General features: G+C 38.2%; 4 protein-coding genes across 7 annotated transcripts; 2 read left to right on the top strand and 2 right to left on the bottom strand.

Annotated features, from left to right (window-relative positions):
• Positions 1–253: 253 nt before the first annotated feature.
• LOC126803782 (uncharacterized) lies at positions 254–1,869 on the bottom strand. Its single transcript, XM_050531524.1, has one exon. The coding sequence runs from the start codon at positions 1,867–1,869 to the stop codon at positions 625–627; it is 1,245 nt and encodes a 414-aa protein (XP_050387481.1). The 3' UTR covers positions 254–624.
• A 188-nt stretch (positions 1,870–2,057) lies between these two features.
• On the top strand, positions 2,058–5,056 carry LOC126804966 (uncharacterized). 4 transcript variants are annotated; one of them, XM_050532037.1, is made up of 3 exons: positions 2,088–3,833; positions 3,943–4,027; positions 4,397–5,056. In XM_050532037.1, the coding sequence occupies exon 3, from the start codon at positions 4,454–4,456 to the stop codon at positions 4,871–4,873; it is 420 nt and encodes a 139-aa protein (XP_050387994.1). In that variant the 5' UTR covers positions 2,088–3,833; positions 3,943–4,027; positions 4,397–4,453; the 3' UTR covers positions 4,874–5,056. The 4 variants fall into 4 exon arrangements, with proteins under 4 accessions (XP_050387997.1, XP_050387994.1, XP_050387996.1 ...); XM_050532040.1 differs by lacking the exons at positions 2,088–3,833; positions 3,943–4,027 and adding an exon at positions 2,058–2,081; XM_050532039.1 differs by lacking the exon at positions 3,943–4,027 and having other exon boundaries at positions 2,088–3,083.
• A 2,146-nt stretch (positions 5,057–7,202) lies between these two features.
• On the top strand, positions 7,203–8,195 carry LOC126804965 (uncharacterized). The gene is made up of 2 exons (XM_050532034.1): positions 7,203–7,638; positions 7,908–8,195. Exons 1-2 carry the CDS (start codon positions 7,262–7,264, stop codon positions 7,984–7,986), a joined length of 456 nt encoding a protein of 151 aa, XP_050387991.1. The 5' UTR covers positions 7,203–7,261; the 3' UTR covers positions 7,987–8,195.
• A 2,099-nt stretch (positions 8,196–10,294) lies between these two features.
• LOC126804964 (NADH dehydrogenase [ubiquinone] iron-sulfur protein 1, mitochondrial) lies at positions 10,295–16,197 on the bottom strand. Its single transcript, XM_050532033.1, has 5 exons — positions 15,738–16,197; positions 15,338–15,584; positions 13,021–13,315; positions 11,603–11,977; positions 10,295–11,407 (listed from the first exon to the last, which is right to left on the bottom strand). The coding sequence occupies exons 1-5, from the start codon at positions 16,141–16,143 to the stop codon at positions 10,508–10,510; spliced, it is 2,223 nt and encodes a 740-aa protein (XP_050387990.1). The 5' UTR covers positions 16,144–16,197; the 3' UTR covers positions 10,295–10,507.
• Between the last annotated feature and the right edge of the window lie 7,026 nt (positions 16,198–23,223).

Here is a 23,223-nt window from a genome sequence, read left to right as displayed (position 1 = left end):
GATATTCTTTCAGTTTTTCAGCAATATGAAATGGAGAACAAGAAATTGTACTTGCTTTTGCTTCGATTGTAAGTGGCGAAAATGTGGAGAAGAACCTCCCCCTACCCATCTTTGTAAAATGTAGAGTGTAAATCAAACTTAACAGGAACCAATTTTGAATCACAAGCTAATGAAAACCAGTCTTCACATTTCAACTTGAGCAAAACTTCGCCCTCCTGTACTTAACAACCTATCCAAAGCTCACAAACAAATCCTTAATGTAGATCATAAAAATGATAAAGAGAAATGATGGCCTTGCAGACATCTGAAACAGAAATGTGTTTGACAAAAGATTCTGCATATTTTATCACCACAACTGATTCTACATGTTTGTCTAATATGGTGCTTTACTCAATATGTTACATCCAACCTCGCATCACAAGATATCTATGTACAGAACCAAACTACCATTTCAAGAGCCGAAGTTAGATTAAGTTTTCATTGCTAAAGATAGATTACAGATAAGAGATGCATTAAACGAAATACTTGAAAGCTCTTCACCATTCAATACAACATGCTTCCGAAGCGCAACTACAACAGCTAAAGGAGCAATGAGAAAAAGTAAAAGCTCTTAATCTAGACTAACTAGCTTTTACCTTTGTTATCGCCAACAACATTGAGTAAGGGCAGACTGCTCAGGAACTCATCAAGACCTTCAAAGAACCCAATCCCTTCGATATTATCCTCCTCCCCATTCGCAGTCTGAGCAGCAGGCTCCTCTACCTCATTATTACTAAACTCCACATTCAAATCCAATTTCCCCAATGCGGACGCACCTGGCGTTCTTGCAGTCACCCTCTTACTGGACTCCCCATTGCACGGAGACGCATCAGCAGCGCCATTAGCGACTGCGACATTTTGAGCCACCTTCCTTATTCTTTCGGAAGCTCTTGCCGGGGTTGCGCAAGTGGAAGCTTTTCTCTTGCTCCTCCTCGTCCTCGTCCTCCTCCTCTTATCAGTGTGCCACTCATCATCGGATTCCTCGCTGGGGTCGGAAATGTCATTGAGAAAGGCGTCATCCTCGTCGTCTTCTATGTAGACCCTTGGCCCCGGAGCAGCCTTCTTAGGTCTCCCGGCTCTGTTCTTGGCAGGGGGCAACGGGCAAGCAAAGATAGCTGAAAATGGGGACCAATTTGATGTATCTTTCAAACCAGTGGGTGATAATCCCATCGGGAAATACGCCCAGCAGCAGAAACCGGTATCCCCATTGTCCATCACAGGCGGTGATGATATCACCACCGCGTGGAAGGCCCTCTTGCAGTTCTGACATCGCAGCATACACTCCTCGTAAGCTCTCGAGTACTCGAAGAGGTGATAACAGTAAGGGCACGCCGTCCAGAAAGCCGACCCAGCCTCACAACTCACCCCATTCTTCTCCGGAACCGGCGGTTGTTGTGCATGCATTTGCGGAGAGTTGAGGTGGTGGTCGTAGAAGGCCTTGTTGGAGGGGTTGGAGAGCACGGCCCAGGCGTCGCAGACGAGGCGGAAGGCCTGATCGGCGAAAGGGAAGCGATTGGCCTGAGGGCTGAGGAGGAGGGCGAGCCGGCGGTACTGAGTCGCGACGAGCTCAGGGCTGTGGGTGCGGCGGCGGGACAGCTGAAGAATTGCGTACCAGTCCGGCTGGTTGTTGTGGATCCGTGACTCTCCGGTCAGGAGCGTGTCGGCCACGGCGATCAGTTGGTCCGCCGCGCCCAGCCTCGGGTCCGACTCTCGGGCGCGGATCGCGAAGCTCTTAGTCCCGTGCAGGTCACGTGTCGTCAGTAGCTTCACCGCCGTGCTCAGCCACCGCTCGGCTTCAGCTCTCGCTCTCTGCTCTCTCTGGAACTCCATCTTCCATTATCACACTGAGAGAGACAGAGAGAGAACTTTATCTCTGACTGGGAAGTCATTTCCCGAGAAAGTCCTTTGACTCTTTTGTCTTCCAAGTCGGAGATTAGGGATAGGATAGTAATTTGTGCATAATCTTCTTCTTTAAAACAAAGAGAACAGGAACGTTTACTGGAGTAGAAGAGGAAGGAGGTGTCTCCCAATTTGTTTGCTATGTAAAATTCCGACTCTCATCTGGGAAATTAGGTTAAATAATCAGAATTGATAGGATTCATTTGGGTTCTAGGGTTCATTTTGTTCAGATTTCTAGTTATATGACTGGATTGACTGCAGCTCTTAGTTGATATTGCTATGCTTTTGGGTTTCTTCTTTGTCTTACTCTTCTGTCTTGGAATTCTTACTGTTAGATATCTTGTGCATTTATTATGCTCTGAGTTGTATCAAACGAAAAAAAAATTGTAGACCTTTATATGTTGGGGAACATTGAGATTTTACCTAAAGTTTGAGTTCACGATATACATTCGAGTTGAGCTTTCTCATATTATGAAAGGTTCCACTGAGTTGAAATTCTTGTTTAACAGAATTTTTAAACGATGAAGATGCACAAAGCACTCTTTTATCGTTATTTTGTCTTTCGAGCAAGTTGATTTAAAGGGTTCTTGGAGAGAGTCATTTTGATAGCTTTGAGAGTGGATGAGAAATGTAATCCGTTAGCTTGTGGTGCTCGTCTTTCAGATTACAAGTTCTTCCCATATTTTTTATGATAAACTAGAGCTAAGTTTATCCCCAGCAATTCGTACTTGGAAAAATGAAGTTCCAGCTAAGGGGTCATACTTCTTTCTCCAAAAGGAAATCATATTAGCAGCTCTTTCCAAAAGGGGTCTCTCATGAGGGGATGAATACACATAAATATGTTCAGAGGGCTGTTGCTTTTATTTTCAAGGTGTGTCAGGTGGGAAATTAAGGGGAGTGAAATGAATCATGTTTCTGTGCATTGTATAGTTGCTTCCATTTTTAAGCAGAAAAGATTAAGGATAGCCAGGCTGGATTGGAGTGGCTCCCATGCTCAATCGGTCAAACCTTATTGCACTTGATAATAGGGAAGGAATGCCAAGGTTATTAGGCGGTTGTAGTGTGTTGGTTCTAATCTGTATGCTCCAGTGGAAAGAGATAGAAGATTACACACAGGCGCAATGGTAGATGAACCTTAGTATAGAGTAAGATTCGGGTCCAGTGATTGACCTTTGTTTCAGTAGCCTTCTGGTTTCTGTGGCTTTTAAAAAACCACACCTACTCTTATATGTTGCAAGATTGCCAGGTAACACTATGATAGGGTTTATGTTTCGGGTAGGCTGGTTTCTATTTATCCTAGCTGCTTCTGTTGAAATTATTCAAACTTCTGCTGCTTTTCTCTATTGTCCACTCTGTCCACTTTTGTTCTGGCATTTTTTTGCCAACAAAAGTTGCTTCTTTTCAAAGAAAAATGAAGTATTCCCCTCCATTTTGCTTCCTGATGTTAGCATCAGCCATTAGGGAAAAGTTTAGGTTCTCAAAAAAATATTTCTTTTCTAAGAGACATTGCGACACTTTAGGCCTATAAGATAGAGTATTTATGTAAGGTTTAGTATCATCTGTATTCAATTCTCTGTTTTTTTTTTCCTTTGCTCAGATGTACTTTTAGTTTCATTTACCTGTCTAATTGCTGGGTCTACGAAACAATTGTAAGCATAACTGTTCACCGTAGACTGTATTTGTGTTCAGGTCTGGGAATTTGTACTTTAGCCATAGAGGTCTGGAAATTAATCTTTACGAGTTTTCTTCTGCTATAACTCCTCTAAGACAGTTGGGCATGGTAGTTGTACTAGGAGATGTAACTTTGTAATATGATAGTTTTCTTCACCATTTCCTCGTCATCCTGTCAACTATCTAGTTGAAGGCTTGCATGTTGCTGAGTGCTTACTGTTTAGGTATGGATACATAGTTCTTGGCTGGATTTCCTGTCGTACCTGTAGAATATCTTGTATACAATGATGAAGGAATAAAATAAGAACGATGTTCTATTATTGCTATCTATAGGAGTTTCTTGATGGGATGTTGGAGACATGCATTTATCTAGAACAAGGTCTTCACAATTTGAGAGATCTCAGTTAGAGAACTTGCAGTACGTTATTTTTCAATGACAATAGTGCAGATCTTTTCATTCTTTTATCTCTGCGCCAATGTTTTTTTTTTTTTTGATATATTTCTTTTTGTTTGCAATTATGCATATTACAAATTACTCATTTACAACTATGCACTCGTACAGCTATCTGTAGGTGTTAAATACTATTGTTATTGCATGTATGTTATATCCATTGGCTAGTATGTTATATCATGTTTGTTATCAGTTATGGAACCATTTAACTACATCTATGTATTACGTATCAACAATCTGCTGTTTCTGAATCGAAAATAGAGGAAACATGTGCAAGTACATATCTAGATTCCATTCAAGGCATACTCTTATTGATTGTTGCTAATTTTCTCACAGGTGAAGCAAAGTGCACAGTGGGTTCATTAGAACGGTTAAAGAATTATAATCATAGCCATGGCGTCTGAGATGACAATGCATTACGGTGGATGCCACTGTAAGAATGTAAGATGGCGAGTTCAAGCACCTACTAAGGTTGTGGCTTGGAGTTGCAACTGTTCGAATTGCTCTATGAGGGGTAATATTCATTTCGTTGTCCCTTATGAAAGATTTGAATTGTTGGGTAATTCTGAACAGTTTCTTACAACTTATAGCTTTGGCACTCACACAGCAAAGCATACATTCTGTAAGGTCTGTGGGATAACTTCCTTTTATTATCCACGGTCAAACCCTGATGGGGTTGCAATCACATATAGGTGTGTAGATCCCGGAACACTAACCTACGTTGAGGTTAAGTACTTCGATGGAAAAAACTGGGAAGACTCCTACAAGCAATCAAACATTGCTTCGCAGTCGAACGGAGACTCCAGAAATTAAAAGGATGAAGACTACATGCTAAAATCTTTTCGTTTGGAGTTTGAAGGTGGAAGTACATCATTGTCTTGTTGCTTTATTCGGGATGGGAAGCTTTGAGAAATTTATAATAATGTATGATTGACTCCTCTGTAACTGTAGTGCTTTTCCACTCGGTTCTTTGTTAAATTTGTTTTTGTTACTTTGTCTTTAGCCTTGCCGGGGTGACAACGCAGGAGCTTTTTTTTTTTTTTTAACGAAATGGTGATTCTAGTTGCACCTCTATATATGTTATATGTACTCCTTAAATTTTTGTAAACATATTTTTCCTATTGGGCCATTTTAGAAAAATGAAAGCTCGAAGCTTCTCTCTCGGAGAAGCAAAGGCAATGAGCCAAGCCCTATACGGCCAAGCCGCCAAGGTGCATGTATGTAGGTTTGTGTTGCTTTGCTCCACAATAGTCACAATCTTGTTTCTTTGATCAACTTGTATCGAAGCTCATTATATTGCCCCTTATTCAAAATCTGGGTTTAGCTGCCTAATAATCAAGTTCCAGCCGATTTTTGGTTCACCCCCATTTCTTTCGGGTAATCATACAAGTGTTATACCTCCCAGATTGCCTGCTCCCGTATCTACCAAAGGGTAGGAAAAATTTCAACCATAATCCCTAACATTGAACGGAGCAGTTTGAGAGAAGAAACAACAAACCCTCTATTTTATCCAGGGGCATAAAAGGAAAAATATATTTACAAAAATTTAGAGAGGGTATACAAAGAAGATATGGAGGTGGAACTAGAATCTACCTTTACCAAAAATGTTTTTATTATTGTCAATTTACTTCTTTGGTAATGAAAAAACCCAGCTCGTTTTTATTCCTGTTAACTTTGAATACAATAGGACCTCTAGGAACACCTCTTCTCAATTGATCCAAGTGAAAAGCTGGGTACACATAACCGGGAAAATAGTGGAACCAAATAGTTGGCACAGATAAATTTTGTGTGAGGTTTACCAAGCGATCTACTACGAAATTGGCCGCCTGATAAATATGCCGTAATAATATAAATTGAAATTCAGATATTACGAACAAACATGATCCACTCAGTATTTTAATTCTCCAGGGATCAACAGAATATGTAGTTAATCTATCGATCAAAACTTTAGACCACCTCCAACGATCTCTTATTCATAATTGTTGAGAGCCCCGTGAGTAAATCTTCATACAAAGTTGTACACGTGTACCTTCTAATGTAACTCCAAGTTTTTGTGGCAGCAAGGATAATAGGAAGTTCATGGTGGTCAAGAAGGGAGAACCATAATAACTATTCCCAAGTAGATATAGCCATCAAAACTAAGCTCATTTCTATATCGTTATATCCTTTTGCAATGAAATTGAACAGAAAATGATGACCTAAGGGGTGAGCGAAATTGTCATTTGCATTTGTCATCTATTTGGTCAATGGTATTTCATTTGTGAAACTGAAAATTGTAATACAAATTTTGATTTGATCTAACCCAGAAGGTTCTAGAATTGCTTGGAGAACCAGACTAGCTTGATATTAGAAATCAAGTCAAAGTATATAACATTTTCACCTTGTGCCTGTAGTCGATTTGCTAGAAAACAAAGGAGATGATTTATGCACTGATCTTCTAGTCCTCTCTTGCCTGCCCATTAAAAAATTGTCTTGAGCTCCCGCAAGAGGTTTACTATTAGGAAAGAAACAAAATTGGGATCTCCTTGTCTACTTGTTATATGTACCATGAGTAGTCTTTCTTTGTAATTGTCATCAACAAATATATATATATATATATATATCTAATTAACGTCGATATCTTCAACCGCAAATAATCTGCACCGAGGGTCATGTTAGAACTCTTCATTCCTCTAATTATTAATAATAAATTGAGATTTAAACTCCAATTAACGTATTAAAAATAAATTAAGATTTAAACTCCGATTAGTATTGGCAGAATTCAAACTTCTATATGAGAGATGCTCACACCAAGACTCTTACCCACTCAACCGCATGTGATTATTTGCCATCAACCACTTCATATATCATATATGAGTATTGTTCAGTCGTTACTAATTGACCGTAGAATTCATGCTCAATTACTCTTAGATGTAAATCTCAAATGTGAGAAAAATCTCTTTAAAGTTGAATTATTTTATTATTAATCTTTAGATGTAAATCTAATGGTAGTTGAACATAAATTTTATGATAAAGTAGTGACGGTGTGAACATAATTGTATCATATATTTGTTGTTACTTACCGAATGATTTTATTTACAATTAAAATACAGAACTGCCTTGGAGGAAAAGTCGGGGAACTTGGTATAAAGCCTAGGAAAACCCCAAGAGAATCTCCATCCATATCTCAACTCGGTTTTCAAGTTTAACAGCAGATCTGAAATGGCTTCTTCTTCTTCTTCAGTCGTGGAATTGCTCCCTAAAGGTTACGGCTATGTGGTTCTGGTTGCTGTCCTGTACAGCTTCCTGAATTTCTTCATGGCCGCCAAAGTGGGGTTGGCAAGGAAGAAGTACAAGGTGTTCTACCCAACCATGTATGCATCCGAGTCCGACAACAAAGACGCCAACGTGTTCAACTGTGTTCAGAGAGGTCACCAGAACTCTCTTGAAATGCTGCCTCTGTTCTTTGTCTTCCTCATTTTGGGTGGTCTCAGGCATCCTTGCATCTCTGCCTCCCTCGGTTTGCTCTACACCGTCTCCCGCTTCTTCTACTTCCAAGGCTACTCCACCGGCGACCCACAAAAGCGTCTCTCTATTGGGTTTGTTTCCATCTTTGTTTTACCACCATCTTTGAACCCAGTTATGTAATATTTCAATTATGTCTACACTTACAAAATGACTCCATTTCTGGGTTTCAAGGTAAATTATTTCGATTAAGAATTGACAGAGACATCTGGGTCGAGCTAATATATCAATCAGTCCATGGTGTATAGTTGGAGGGGACCCCATTTTACATTTAGGATCTACATATGTTTGATGATGCACGATGAACTTTTGATTTGACTGTTTTTGTTTTCATCATTTATAGGAAGTACGCGTTCTTGGCTTTGATGGGGCTTATAGGGTGCACAATATCGTTCGGGGTCACTCTTCTTCTCCAAGGATAACTACTCAAACCAACACGAGGGCTCAGGGCTTTTGCCTGTGCCGGCTATCTCGTATGCTGATACTGTTTTCGGTGTTACAGTTAATAAGGAGATAAGATAGTGTTTATTTTATAGGCTTTCATGTCTGCAAGTTCGATTTATCACTTATCAGTTACTGTATGTGAATTATGTTTACTAATAGCAATGAAACTACTTCTGCTGCTTTGCTCTCCAATTGGTTATTTATAATATCCGTGCATAAATATTCTCATGACTATTTATGCACGGATTGTCATGTTTTCTCTTGTATTGAGGATCTGGTTCTGTGTTGTCCCTTTTTGTCCCCGTTTTGATTAAACGTTTCAAGGGTTCATATAGTGTGAGAAACAGACCACTGGCCAATAAATTATATTGATATCTTCATCGTCTTTTCGTGCTCCCCCAACATGACTAATATAAGTCTTGCAACTAACTTGGATACTAAAAATACACAACCTCATACACGCATAATAATTGTCATGTTTGTGGGTTTTAATGAAAAGTTATTTATATTTTTAGTACATATATGGTACAGTTGTTTGATGAATTGAATTCGTTCCCCCTCCATTTGCCTCGATTCTTTTTTGCTCCACAATTAACAACTGATTCGATTCATTGAAACTTTGTGGTGATTACTGAAGGAAAAGTAAGGCTTTTGCTTTTGTGCTAAACTCTGGACACTGCAGAGTGCAGACATCAATTCGCATAATTTGGTCCATCTATTTTCCCTCAAATTCCTTGATATGAACAGAGCGGAAAGAATAAGGACGCAATGGATGATCACTACCACAAACATTACCTAATATCATGAACAGAAGAAGCTTCCTCCAAAAGTGTTGACAGAACTTCAATTTACTGGTTGTGGCCTTCTATTTCCATCATTTCAGGGCCTTTTGGTATCAAACAGTTTGGGGGGATCATTCCTCTTCACCACTGAGTGAAGTTGTGGATGGACAACTTGTGTTTCTACTCTCTATACTAATGTTTTTCCGACTTCTACCAGGCTTGAGTTTCAAGTGATACTGGGTTAGTTTGATCTTTCATTGTTTCTACAGTGCAGAGATAAGGAAGTGTTTTTTTTTTTTTTTCAAACAAGGTAGTGTTTTTGAGTGTTTTGTAGGCTTTCATGTCCATGTACGAGTTGGAGTTATCAGTTCTGACAATGATGCTTGCTATTAGCAATGAAACTACTGGTCCTTTGCACTCCCATTTTTTAGATTTATCATATCAATGCATAAATTTTTTTTTTCATGAGTCATGACTACTTTCAAAAGTTCTAGTAAGCTATAACTTCAAACAAGTTAATTAAAAAATTAAGGACCAAGTGTAGGGGTGGGCATAAAAAATGGAAATCCCGATCCCGTCCTGAAATTCGTAGGGACGGGACGGGACGGAGGTCTAAAAACGTTCGTCCCGTCCCGATCCCGTCTCGTTTCATAATAGTGGGATGGGACGTGGGACGAATAATTTCTATCCCACTTCGTCCCGTCCCGTCGCACCTTTAATGAAAACTTAAAAAATTCTTATATATTTGTATCAAAATGAAACTAATTTATGTTTTTAATAACTCCAAAATTATATCAATTCAAATAATAATGGTAAATTATAATATTTTGAACATAATATGTATTTTTGGTTAAATTTTCATTATTAAATATTATTTTGTTAATGAAAAAGTAAAAATATAGGTTTTTATTTAACTTTATAGGAAGGTGGAATTTGTCCCGTCCCGTCCCGATCCCGTCCGTCCCAACCGGGATTAATCCCGAGTGGGATGCATTTTTAAAAACCCTCGCCCCGTCCCGATCCCGTCCCGATTCAAAAGAGTGGGACGGGACGTGGGATGAGTCCCATCCCGTCCCGTGCCCACCCCTAGCCAAGTGCATCTTTCTTGTTTATTTCGTTCAGAAGATGAAATTTGGAAATTTGGTATCTATCTTGTTTGTTATTTTTTTCACTCCAATGTGGCTCCAGCTTTAGGAGAGAAGAAAGTCCGACATTTCTTCTCCTTGTTTGTTTGTTTATTGACCACTCATCATATCCCGTTTCTTCTGGTTGGTTTTCACGTTTCAGTTTATGAAGTCCATACTCTTCTTTAATATGATTGGCTTTCTAATTTCTCAGGGAGTCAAAGTTGTTGCACCATGGTAAGTTGATAAAAGAAATTTTCAAGGAATCCAAACCTTTTTAATCATAATCGGATTCTAAATTTCAGAAATTCTGAGATAATTTTTAGAATTTGTATTGATTTCAGGCCAGTGATAAAAAAAAATTCTTCAGCTTAGAGATGTTCGTACATCAGTGACTAAATAACCTTGAAGATTAAACCGATTGTACAGAACATGTTTTCACATTGCATTACAATGACCAAGCGTAAAATAGTTTTATTGGAAGTACTTCCAAAGTTCCAGAAGCTCCGGCCAACAAAATCCCAGTGAAGAATAACTTCGAACGTAGGAAAGGGAATAAATTTATTACAACAAAAACAAAAGAACGTTGCTACTCACTTCTTCAACAGCAACGCACTGCATTGCGCCATTATCTTTGATGCCCTGGTGATAGAATCAGTCATATAGAAATTATCAACTGCAATACCAAATGGAGTCAAATCCATTTTCTGAGTGGTCTCAGGCTTAATCGAAAATGAAAAGGTTGCTGGCTCTCTCCCGTCTATGTTTAAGATGTTTGGTGCCACAATCTTTATCCGGGCTCGTATGGCCCCAACTGAATCATAAGGCAGCTTCACACCCGCTACCTCAGATAGAGCACGGAGAATCTTCCAGTCGTCTCTGGCATCACCAACAGTTGGAACTGCAGGCAATGTTTGCTGAGAATATCCTTCAGTATTTACATATGTTCCTTCCTTTTCACTGAATGCTGCTGCCGGGAGGATGACGTTAGCACGATACACACCCCGATCGCCATGATGCCCTTGATAAACCACAAATGCATCAGATGGTACCTTCTCTAAGTTAACATCATCAGCACCCATCAGGTAAACGAACTTTGCAGACTCAATGCTCTTTTCAGATTCTGGCACAAGTCCAAGGTCAAGTGCTGCAGCCTGGGCCGCTTTGAGAAGCAGTACATTGAATCCATTCCAATCAGGCCTTACAGCATCTGAGTATTTGGCAATGGTTTCAAGAGCTGAGAAAATTGCGTCCTTGTCTTTTCTCTCAAACAGCCCAGCACCTACAATAATGGCAGGGTTTTTCGCATTTATCAAGACCGATGAGAATGGATGCCGACGTTCCGCGAGTTCTAGAAGTCCATTGGGGCCTGTTCCAAGATGCTGGTGTTCATAATTTAAATCAGCTTCAGGACCAACATACCCAACCTTGGCTTGGTTAGATATCACTGTCTTCCGGATTCTGGCATTAACAATAGCAGCTTCCACTCTCGGCTGGTAATGTAATAAAAGCATGAGTTCAGAATAATAACCATATTTAAAGCAGAATATAATCACTCACCACCGAAGACCTACTAGGCCACTACCCCAATTACCCATTCAACCTCAAACAAAATCAACAGTACATAAAGCATGTAATAGCAGAGAAAATTATTGTGCCGCAGAAATCATTAAATTGCAGAATGATACCTGGGTGCCAACCAATAGAAAAGCATCTGCCTTCTCAAGTCCAGCAATTCTACTGTTCATTATATATCCAGATCGAAGATCAGCATCACAGTTGGAACCATTTCCTTCACACCACACATTGTTACACCCCATTTTATTTAAGAAGTCTTTTAGTGCCATCATGGACTCAGCATCAGACAGCTGACCAGCAACCCCAACAATTTCTTCTGGCTTAACTTTATGAGCCATCTCAGCTACAACTGCAAGGGCTTCACGCCAACTCACGGGCTTAAAGCGTCCATCAGCACCACGAATCATAGGGTCATTCAACCTTTGCCTCTTCAAACCATCATAACAAAATCGAGTTTTGTCTGATATCCATTCCTCATTTATGTCCTACAATAGGTGGTAACCAAATACGTAAATAAAGGAAGAACAATACTAAAAGATGAAAATCTTGTCCTTACACTTTCAGATTGCTTAATTGATTTTATGGCTTTCAAACAAAGATGATGGCATCCAAGAATATGAATAGAAACCAGAAGTACATCAAAGAAGAAATCACCAGAACAGTAATAAGGCTTAACCGTAAAGGTGAAGCCCGAAAGGAAATAATCCCCAAAAGTCAAAAGTTAAAAATCTAGAATAATTTGACAGCATCCTCAACCCAAAAGAACATGTGGTATAAGGAGTTCCCAGGAACTCAGTAATACATCCCCAAATCACTTTTCTATGAACAGGTTTGATGCAGAGAAGGAAATATTACAAACAAAAAATTATAATATGAATAACAAAAGGCAGTAGTATTGAGGTGTCCGCAGCCACCACATTTATTTTAGATGGAATACTGGATGTGCAAAAAATAGACTGGATTCTGTACAAAGATTGATTTTGTTTAGCAAAGATAACATTCTGCTTTTAAGCTGAATGAAAAAGAAATGCATAACAAAAAACCAGAGATGGGCAAAAGATACTAACAATAAAAACAAAAACAAAAACAGAAACAAAAAGCGCAGGCACGCGCACGTGCGTGCACACACACGCCAATTTATCTAAACTGTGGGATGAAGCTCTTGATATCAAGGGGCAAGGTAGCTGGAGAATATGGTTAAAGAATAGCCGCTATATCTTTTTCTTTTGTTCATAATAAACGTACGAGACAGCTTGAAAAATAGGAGATAAAAAATCACAAAACCAAATATTTATTTTACCGTGAAACATTTCTTTTTTTGGCATACAAGAATTTTGTTATAAACAGCATGGAAGATTCAACACAATATGAGCACATGTCGAACAAGTTTTTTATCATGACAGATCCATCAAACAATGCACATAATAACAACTCATGCGAATGGATTGTATTGCTTGCAAAGTCTCAGTCCACAAATGCAACTGAAAGCATCAAGGCATTGAACATGAAAACATAAAAACACAGGTACCTCATTTAAACGTGGAACAATGCGCATGACTTCTGGACCTCTGCTATCAATTCGAATGTTCGATCCAACAGCATCAGTAACATCAATGGTCTCTGTTCCCTTTAATTCCCAATTACGAGCTTTGAATGCAAATGGTTTCGAGGTTAGGGCTCCTACAGGACAGATATCTATAACATTTCCCGAAAGTTCACTTGTCATAAGCTTTTCAACGTAAGTCCCAATTTCCTCTCCACTTCCACGGCCTAACATTCCAAGGTCCTGAACCCCAGCAACCTCTGTTGCAAACCTGACGCACCTGCAGAATAAAAAAAAAACTTTTATATCAGAATCTTTGCCATAAGCACTTCCCCGAAGTCAAAGGATGAAATGGCAACTATCTGTGATATTTCATACTAAAATTTGCATTCCACTAACAAGTGGTCAACAACCAAGAAGATCATATGTGGAGAAGTGGCTGCTTCCTAAGAATGTAACAAAAAAGGACTTAAACAAACCCTAGCAGAATAGTCATTGAGAGGCTCAATAACAAAAAAGGTATTAGAGCTTCTTTGATCTGGTCATAGGATATATTATGGACAAGTGTCAAAATCTTTCAAAACAGCATGTGCATGAAAACCTTCAAGTTAAAGTGATTCCACTGTTCTTAGTTTAAGAGATAACCTCATCACATGCACATACAAAATAAAGAATACAAAAGAGAAATTAAATGCACAAGGCTAATAAGATGTTTTTGTATTATAAAATATTTTCTATGGAGTAACTGGGAAGGGTGCAAGAAAGATAAAAAATTGCATAAGTTTCCTTCAACCTGTAAAGCAATCAATTTAGTAAGCAAATGTATGAATGCTTCTCAAAAGCTACTTAATACACAACATATACCTCTCAGAAAAACTCACAGAAAATGTTAAACTAGAGTCGTATGGTAATTATGCTGCGGTGGGGTAGAAATAAGAACTCAGAGCCAGAGCAACCATAACACTCATATTGACAACAATAAGATGGATCAAAGAATAATTATCCAAAAGGCACACCATATTAAACAATTGCCATATTGATGAAGTGGAATAACATAGTCATATTCTTGTGGTTTTCCAAACTATTTAGCATTATGCGAAAACAAGCATCTCTTATAGTACAATTAAGTTAAAGAAGATGTGGAAGCAATCCCAAGATTTATCTTTGTCATATAGTACAGCAATTGCCAATAAGAATATAAGATGATTCAAACCCCAGACCATCATAAACTAGACATCTCATGCCACCATGCTCCTCTGCCAACATGTCAGATACATCAATGAAAACATAATTATAACTCAAAAATAATTTAGGGCTCCCACATATGGATGGGCCTGAGACTTGCATCATGAGCAGCACCTTAGGTCCAGCTGTAATAGCATAATACCATCAATGTTTTCATTTCATTTCTGATGCAAGACACCACGAAAAAATGTGTAACATGCAGGTCACTCCAGATGAAGGAAACACGGTGGTGTAAGGTCTTAAGAGGGATGGATAGGAGTTGTGGGAAATAGGAGTTGTGGTCATGGAATTGGGATAGTATGGGCATAACAAAATCTGTGATAACACAGTGGTGTAAGGTCTTAAGAGGGATGAATAGGAGTTGTGGGAAATAGGAGTTGTGGTCATGGAATTGGGATAGTAGGGACAGAACAAAATCTGTGATCACACCAGACAGGCTCTAAAACTCGCAAAACAAATTTCTTACAAATGATCCGAGAAAACTTTACTGTTTGACAGGGAAAAACGAAAAAAGCAATTTCATTCATTGATTTAAAAGTATTGATAGCATACCATGTATAGTAGTACAAATGACACCAGAAGCCTAAAACACCTAGTTATTAATGACTGTAGCTAGTGTCTTAGGAAAAACCAAAAAAGTAAACATATGACATCAGAAATCCAATATAACTCTAGAAGATGCAAGAAACTCTACATTCTCTTTCAACTCCACATGAACATCATTAACAATTAACCTTGCAAGTAAGATTATAGCCTACAAGACAGAATTTAGAGTGCTAATGCCATAACTCACCACCCAGTGCCATACACGAAGGACTTGTTTACAACTTTTTGTGACCATGTAGTAGTCAAAATTAAGTAACCATTAATAATTTGTTTGCTCTTTGCAACAAGGCATAAAGGAAAGTGAGTACCTCACTATGTAAGAACATAAACAATCTAATAATCCCAAATAGTGCATCAAAGCATATCCACCTTGTCTTCTAAGTCAAGAGAACAGTAGTAAAAATACATAGCAGCACAAAAGGGTGACTAAGAAGTAAAATTCAACTCTGACCTTGTACATTGAATGCAGCGTGTCATGACAGTCTTGACCAAAGGACCAAGATTCTTGTCCACCACTGATCTCTTCATTTCAGTGAAACGGCCACGGTCAGATCCAAATGCCATAGACTGGTCCTGGAGATCACATTCTCCTCCCTGATCACAAATTGGACAGTCCAAAGGATGATTCATCAACAAAAACTCCATCACTCCTTCACGAGCCTTCTTCGCTATCGGAGTGTCTGTCTTAATTTTCATACCTAATACGAAAATTTCATCAAAAACATCACAACTTTACTCACAAAACTTAAAATTGCAAACATCAAAACGGCCGATTCTTCATTGGATAGATGACAATTAGGCAAAGCTTTCACTGAAAACATTAATGTGGAAATGGAGAAAGCAAAACAGACCAGGCATGGCAGGCATGGCGCAAGAGGCGACGGGCTTGGGCGACTTCTCAACCTCGACGAGGCACATACGGCAGTTTCCGGCAATGGACAATCTGCTGTGGTAGCAAAACCTAGGGATGTCAACGCCGGCGACCTCACAGGCCTGCAACACCGACATGCCCTTGGGGATTTGGACAGGGTATCCATCCACGAAGACCTCGATCGCATCGTCCGGGTTGGCAAAGTGGACTCGGGCCCCACCAACGGGGATCCCGGGAGGGAGGTCGGCGGCGGGGGCCTCGGGCTGGGCGGCGGTGGATGGCTCCGGATTCTTGAGCTCCCCGGTGGATGTGACCATGGTACGCTGGAGGAGGAGCCTGGTGGCTCTGGGCCGGAGGGCCCTGGAAGCGAGCGATCCCAACCCCATAGTTTTGCGTGAAATGAGATTCGGTGAGGGAGTGAGGAGGAGGGAGAGATCTGAGCTTTATGTAACGAGCTTCCTCTTTTGTTATGCGACTTGTGCCACCTCAGCAATTTTTTTTACGTTAAGTTAGTCTTACTCTCGCAAATACTCTAATAGAATAATTGAAATGTAAAGATAATATCTCGAAAAAGAACTTATATTGAACAAAGAAATAAAGCTTATAAGTGTGAATGAAATGAGAGGCCTGTCTTGCTATTTATAGGCTTTCTCATCCTACTTCACTAGTTCTAGAGAATTCTAGAACTATGTACAATGTAGAGAATTCTAGAGAACTCTATACAAGTCTACACAAGTCTAAGATGAACCTTAAGTGTTCTAGAGAATTCTGGAGTGGTCTAGTTCCCTTAGCATCTCAATGACTCTAGAGAAATCCGGAAATGTCTTAAGGCTTCTTGAGACTTCCAACATCTTCTAGGATCTTCCAGAGAGTTACGGAACAATTCTGAATCCGTCTAGAATGCTAAAAGTAAAATTTGGATAAGTTTGGCGGGATGTGACATTTAGCTCTGTGAACTAGTACCACATGGTATGTAACTAGGCGACCCGATTCTATTTCAGCCTCAAATTTTGCTTTTTTTTTTTATAAAATTACTAAAATACACTCTAAATTTAGTAAAAATTGCGTTAATATACATTCTAAACTTAATAAAAATTGTGTCAATATACCTTACAATTGTGTCAATATACTTTCTAAACATAGTAAAAATTGCCGATTTGGATTCCTTCCGTTAGTTTAACTGTTTTTATCTAATTTTGTGTCACATATCATGCACATGATAGATAATGCTGTCATTTTATATGTATATATTTTTTAAATAAAATAAAATAATTCTTTAAATGAGGATTATTTTTTTAATCAAAATATTTATTTACATCTTTTTCTACATACTTAACCTATTTTGAATTATATATTCTACATACCCACCTTTTTTTTAGTGGGATTGCTTTCATTAAGACATTAAGCAGAAGAATAGGTACAATCTTTTGCAAGCACATGTAGAATGATCCTAGGGGCTTGCTGAGTCCAAGTAGTAGCATAAGCAACTTTGTAACCTACAGTTGTAAGTCTATGAGCAGCAAAATTGCTTACTCTATTACAATGGACAAAAAGTGTTGTCTGAGTACCAAATAAAGTGGTGTTTAAGAGCCCGACTACTGAATGCATATCAGACATCGGAGAATAACCTCTTGCTAAAACATATACCGTACTTAGTGAGATAGTACATATATTATACCTAGTCAGTGGTTTAATACTACTTCATAAAATTATTTCATACAACAATTGCATTTTCATAAGTGTTGTGTAAAGCCTACTAGATATTTAACTTCTAACTTGTAACAAAGAATAAGCGATGTCTGACATACACTTAGATAACAATGAGATTATAATTAGGCAGTTATGGGTGTGTTTGGCGCAGTTGTGACTTATAAGATAAGCTGACTTATACTTATTTCTGAGAATAAGTTTCTGATAAGTTAAGTAGCTGACTGTTTGATAAACTGACTTTTTTAAGTGATTTTTAGTAGCATAAATTGTGCAAAGTGTTTGGTAAACTCAAACTGGTTTATGCTTTGTGTTTGTATAATGACAATTTTGGACACCAAATAATTTAAATTTTGTATATTTTCCAATTTTGGCTTATTCTTTGCAAATACAATATGAATTTTTTATTTCTTTTTTTACTTAATAACAAAACACATTTGTCATCGACACAAATAATATTAAAAATATCTTAACACATTCAACTAAATTACAAAACCAAACAACAAAATATATTTTTCATTTGCATCAAATAATTTCATGTTATACACGCACTCATCAAACTTTGAGTTATTTCATTTCTTATTGCTTTAATTTCTCGTGCATCATGACCAAGCTCATTTTCTCCTCCATCATTATCCATCTCTATCTCATCATTTGGTATGTCAACCACCCTTTCTGCTGAACAAACAAAATGGGCATCAAGATTTGCATGTCTTCTTATATAATGATAAAGAGTCATGGTTGCAATAACAATCTTCACTTGTTTCTCGAATGAAAAACCTTAGATGTCCTATAAAATCTTCCTTGTTTTTTTCAAACACCAATTGTTCGTTCTATAACGCTTTTTAAGAGAAGAGTGTGCTCGGTTAAATATCTCTTTTGCATTTCTTGGTTTCCGCTCTTTGTATTGTTGAAAATGTTTTTTTAGACCTTTATAAGGTCCCAAATATTCATTCGTCTTTGGGTAACCCGTATCTACCAAATAATATTTTCCTATAAAATAACAAAAAAGTATCTGAAAAATAATATTTTTTAGAAATGATTCAAAAAAAGTTGGAAAAAAGACAGTAAATATTAAATTAAAGTACCCCACACTTAGACTTTACTAGTCCCTTAGCAAACACTAAAAAGAGAAATCAAAACATAAAGCTAAATCAAAACAATTAAAACTAATGACTCAACCTACAATGCCTTCAACATGTTGTCTCAGAGATCTTCAAACTTATAGCATCAAGAATAACATTCAATCGAAATAAATAAGATGAATTCAATGGTTAATAAACATGAGATTTCATTTAACAAGTAAGACATGGCAGAAACAAAGGTGAAATTAAGCTCGACATGTTCAAAACAAGTTCAAATTCAACTCACAAAAGATATGCACTCCAAATCTTTTCTCTCAAGAACATGCCATATGCTTAAAAGCTTTTCACACACAAGAGTTATAAACATAGTGAAATCGAAAACCTCATGAAAGATACCAATCATATGCACAAATGAACCCAAACCATATGCTTACTCATGAAACAAACTCCACAGATCAAGAGCTACTCATTTTAAGAATCATGCAGATCTTTAGAAAAAGGTAGGCTTAGGCTCGGCATGGATATCATTTTTCAGGGTAAAGGAATCACAAAGGTCATCCTCAATACTTAGCAGAGCAAAACATCCACAATATGTCGCCATACTTCATAAATAAGGGTCAAATATCATCATGTTGGACCCATCCTTCACTTTCAACATTGTGAAAACGAACAAAGGCTAAAATATAACATTATTGAGCCTTCAACAAATACATCACAACTCCAAATTCACATAAACAACATGTATGCTGAGATCTTTTCATCATTCTTTCCATTTTTTTCTCAAGCCGTGTATATATACTTTTTCTTCTTCTTTTCACACGGCATCTATTGATTTTTTTATTTTCCATACTCTTTTCACGGCATACTTACATACAATAGCATAACCCCACACTTGAATCAAATCATCACTCCATATTAACATCAAAAAATCGGCTCTGCCAAGTCTCAAAGAAAACGTAGAGATATAACTATACTAAGCAAGGATATAACATGTTGGTAATGAAAGAAAAGGCTTAACATAGGCTCAAAGGGGTTAAAACTAAGGTGTCCCAAGCAGAGCTCAAATAGGGAATACACGGCTATTTGGCTTAAAGTTGTGGAAATCCTAAAAAGATCCAACAATCCTTTTCAAAATCAGAGTTTATTATGACATAAAACTTCGAAAAGGTTCACAAAGTAAGTTCTAGCATTCTCTAGTTCATTGCAATTCTATGACATATGAATTGATCAAGATAGATGTAATGAGGTTATAAAGCCAAGAAACGATAGAATAAACTCTCCAAAGAAAGGCACATATATTGCTCGAAACTCACATAAGTTACATGAATTCAAACAAGTAAGGAACATGCTCATTATGTACCTAAGTTTCAAAATCCTCATCTACTACATGTTCGTACAATTTCTACACATTGATTAACCGTCAAATAACAATGAAGTTCATTTCAATATCATGATCATCTATCAACCATAAATTCGAAGATCAACTCATTCTTGACAGTTAAAGGTATACCTAAGACACAAAACAAAAACAAAACAACTTAAATATCGAAAAACAAAACCAAAAATTTCTCTAAAAATCGAAAAACAACAAACAACAAAACAACAGAATTGAAACACATAAGCAACATACAATAGAATACAACAAATGATGAATACCCCACCACACACTTAAAACTTACATTTCCCTCAATGTACAATAAGAAAAGCAACGAAAATTAAAAAGAGATAAGGGATAAGAAAATGCAAACACTCGTTGATGGCTCCTTCATTGGCTTACGTTTAGAGTCTATAGCCTAGACTATCTCCAAAAACATCACTTGCTTGCCGTAGTATCAAGGAGAGACGTCTCCTCAATCACATGATTCTCCATATTCTCCAAATAAGGCTTCAAGCGATGTCCATTGACCTGAAATTCGGTGCCTTTCACCATACGCTTTATCATGATAGCACAAGAAGGAAAAACGTTAGTAATAATGAAATGACCTATCCATCTAGAACGTAATTTACCAGGAAACAACTTAAGTCGAGAATTAAACAAAAGAACTTTCTGCCCAACGACAAAGCGTTTCTTCCTAATCATACGGTCATGGAACGTTTTAGTCTTCTCCTTGTAAACCATTGCCGAATCATAGGCCTCATTCCTAATCTCTTCAAGCTCATGCAATTGCAACTTCCTATGCAATCCGGCCTCATCAATGTCCATGTTAAAATTCTTCACAGCCCACCATGTACGATGTTCAAGCTCCACAGGAAGATGGCACGCCTTGCCATAGACTAAACGAAATGGTGACATGCCAAGAGAAGTCTTGTATGCCGTCCTATAGGCCCAAAGAGCATCATCCAATCGTTGAGACCAATCCTTGCGTGATGGTCCAACAGACTTCTCCAAAATTCTCTTGATCTCACGATTAGATAGCTCCACTTGTCCACTTGTTTGGGGGTGATAAGGCGTAGCAACCTTATGCTTGATTCCATACTTCTTCAACAATGCCTCAATGGTCCGGTTGCAAAAGTGAGATCCTCCATCACTAATGATAACTCTCGGCATACCAAACCTAGAGAAAATGTTAGAACGAAGGAAATCTGCAACAACTCGAGAATCATTAGTCCGGGTGGCTTTTGCTTCCACCCATTTCGAAACATAATCAACACAAACGAGTATGTACAAGAAACCATTAGATCTAGGAAAAGGTCCCATGAAATCAATACCCCAACAATCAAATATTTCAACATATATAATCGGTGTCATAGGCATTTGATCTCTAGATCCTAAGTTTCCCATGCGTTGGCATCTATCACAAGTCATGCAAAAATGATATGCATTTTTGAAAATCGTAGGCCAAAAGAAACCACATTTTAACACCTTAAGAGCAGTCCTACGTGAACCAAAGTGTCCTCCACAAGATTCAGAATGGCAAAAAGTAAGTATAGAATGATGTTCAGATTCAGGGACACACCTCCTAATGATTTGATCAACACAATGTTTCCACAAGTATGGTTCATCCCAAACATAATACTTAGCTAATGCCTTGAGTCTATTCTTTTGAGCATGCGATAAAGTATCCGGAAATTGCTTAGAAACAAGATAATTGACAATATCTGCATACCATGGCTCACTTACCTCAACTCAAATGGCAAGGACCAATCCGGCGGTGCCATGATTGGTGTCGAAGTTAAGAGCCTCTTCAAGGTCTTAAATGCATGCTTGCAATCATCATCAAAGTGAAAGTGAACGTCTTTTTGAAGCAATGAACTCATTGGTCTCGTAATCTTGGAAAAGTCCTTGATAAACCTACGATAGAAACCTGCATGTCCAAGAAACGATCGAACATCCCTCACACTTGTGGGGAGGACTAAGTGACGCACAAGATCTATTTTAGACTTATCAACCTCAATTCCTCTAGATGAAACAATATGGCCTAAGCCAATGCCTTGCGTAACCCTGAAATGACATTTTTCCCAATTCAAAACCAAGTTAGTTTTTTCACAACGTTTAAGCACAAGTTCAACATTCTCTAGAGATGTTTCAAAATTTTCACCATAAACAGAAAAATCATCCATGAAAACTTCAATTTTAAAACCAATATACTCAGAGAAAATGTGATACATACAACGTTGAAACGTACCTGGAGCATTGCATAAATGTAGGGCATGTGAATGTAGTCTTCTCTTGATCTTCCTCCGCAACACTAATTTGATTGTATCCACTATATCCATCAAGGAAACAATAGAAAGAATGACCAGCTAACCTCTCAAGCATTTGATCAATGAATGCCAACGGCATATGGTCATTCCTTGTTGTAGCATTGAGCTTCCTAAAGTCGATACACACACGGTGACCGGTCACTGTCCTTTGAGGCACCAACTCGTTATCTTTGTTCTTCACCACAGTGATTCCGGACTTCTTTGGCACAACTTGAATGAGATAGATCCACCTACTATCCGAGATGGGGTAGATCACGCCACAATCATGCAACTTAGTGATCTCATCCTTGACAACTTGCATCATTGGTGGGTGAAGACGTCTCTGACCTTCCTTGGTTCGTTTGGCACTATCTTCAAGCAAAATTCGGTGCACACAGTTGGAGGGTTGCCATTTTCATCATCGAGGTGTGCATGCATAATCCAATCATGAAGATGATCAATGTCATTCTGAAGTGGTTCACTAGCAACATGAAGTAGATCGATATAGTTGTTTTCATTGATCACGTAGTCCTAACTTCATATTGATATCCTTTGCTTGTTTATCACGTAGTCGTAACATTCATGTTGTAGTAGTAGTATACGAGTTTTTCCAATTTCTGATATGCAAGACGGTTCCTTTGCTTTGTATGAATACGAGCAAAAGTACTCCAATTTCTTTCACAAGCAGAAGAGGAAGCCGTTTGTGCTAAAATACGTATGGAAATTCTTGATACGTTTGGTGTAGAATACCCCCATTGTGCCCACCAATCAGCTGTAAAGGAACTATATTCCTCGAGGAGAACAGTTATTACTGAAATTACTCGAAAACTCACTATTTATCTGGAATTCTGGATATTCTCTTATGACCTTCATGAGAGTGTGAGACTACGTTGTGAGTTGTGAGCCTTTATTTTGGATTCCCTTAAGGTCAAGGAGAGCACTGGTCACTGATATGGCTTGACTTTTAAGAGTTAAAACTTGAACCTTTGC

Source organism: Argentina anserina, chromosome 1, assembly GCF_933775445.1.
Source record: "Argentina anserina chromosome 1, drPotAnse1.1, whole genome shotgun sequence".
Taxonomy (NCBI): Eukaryota; Viridiplantae; Streptophyta; class Magnoliopsida; order Rosales; family Rosaceae; genus Argentina; species Argentina anserina.
The sequence above is the reverse complement of the archived record's forward strand: the minus strand, read 5'-3'. Positions and strand labels throughout refer to the sequence as shown.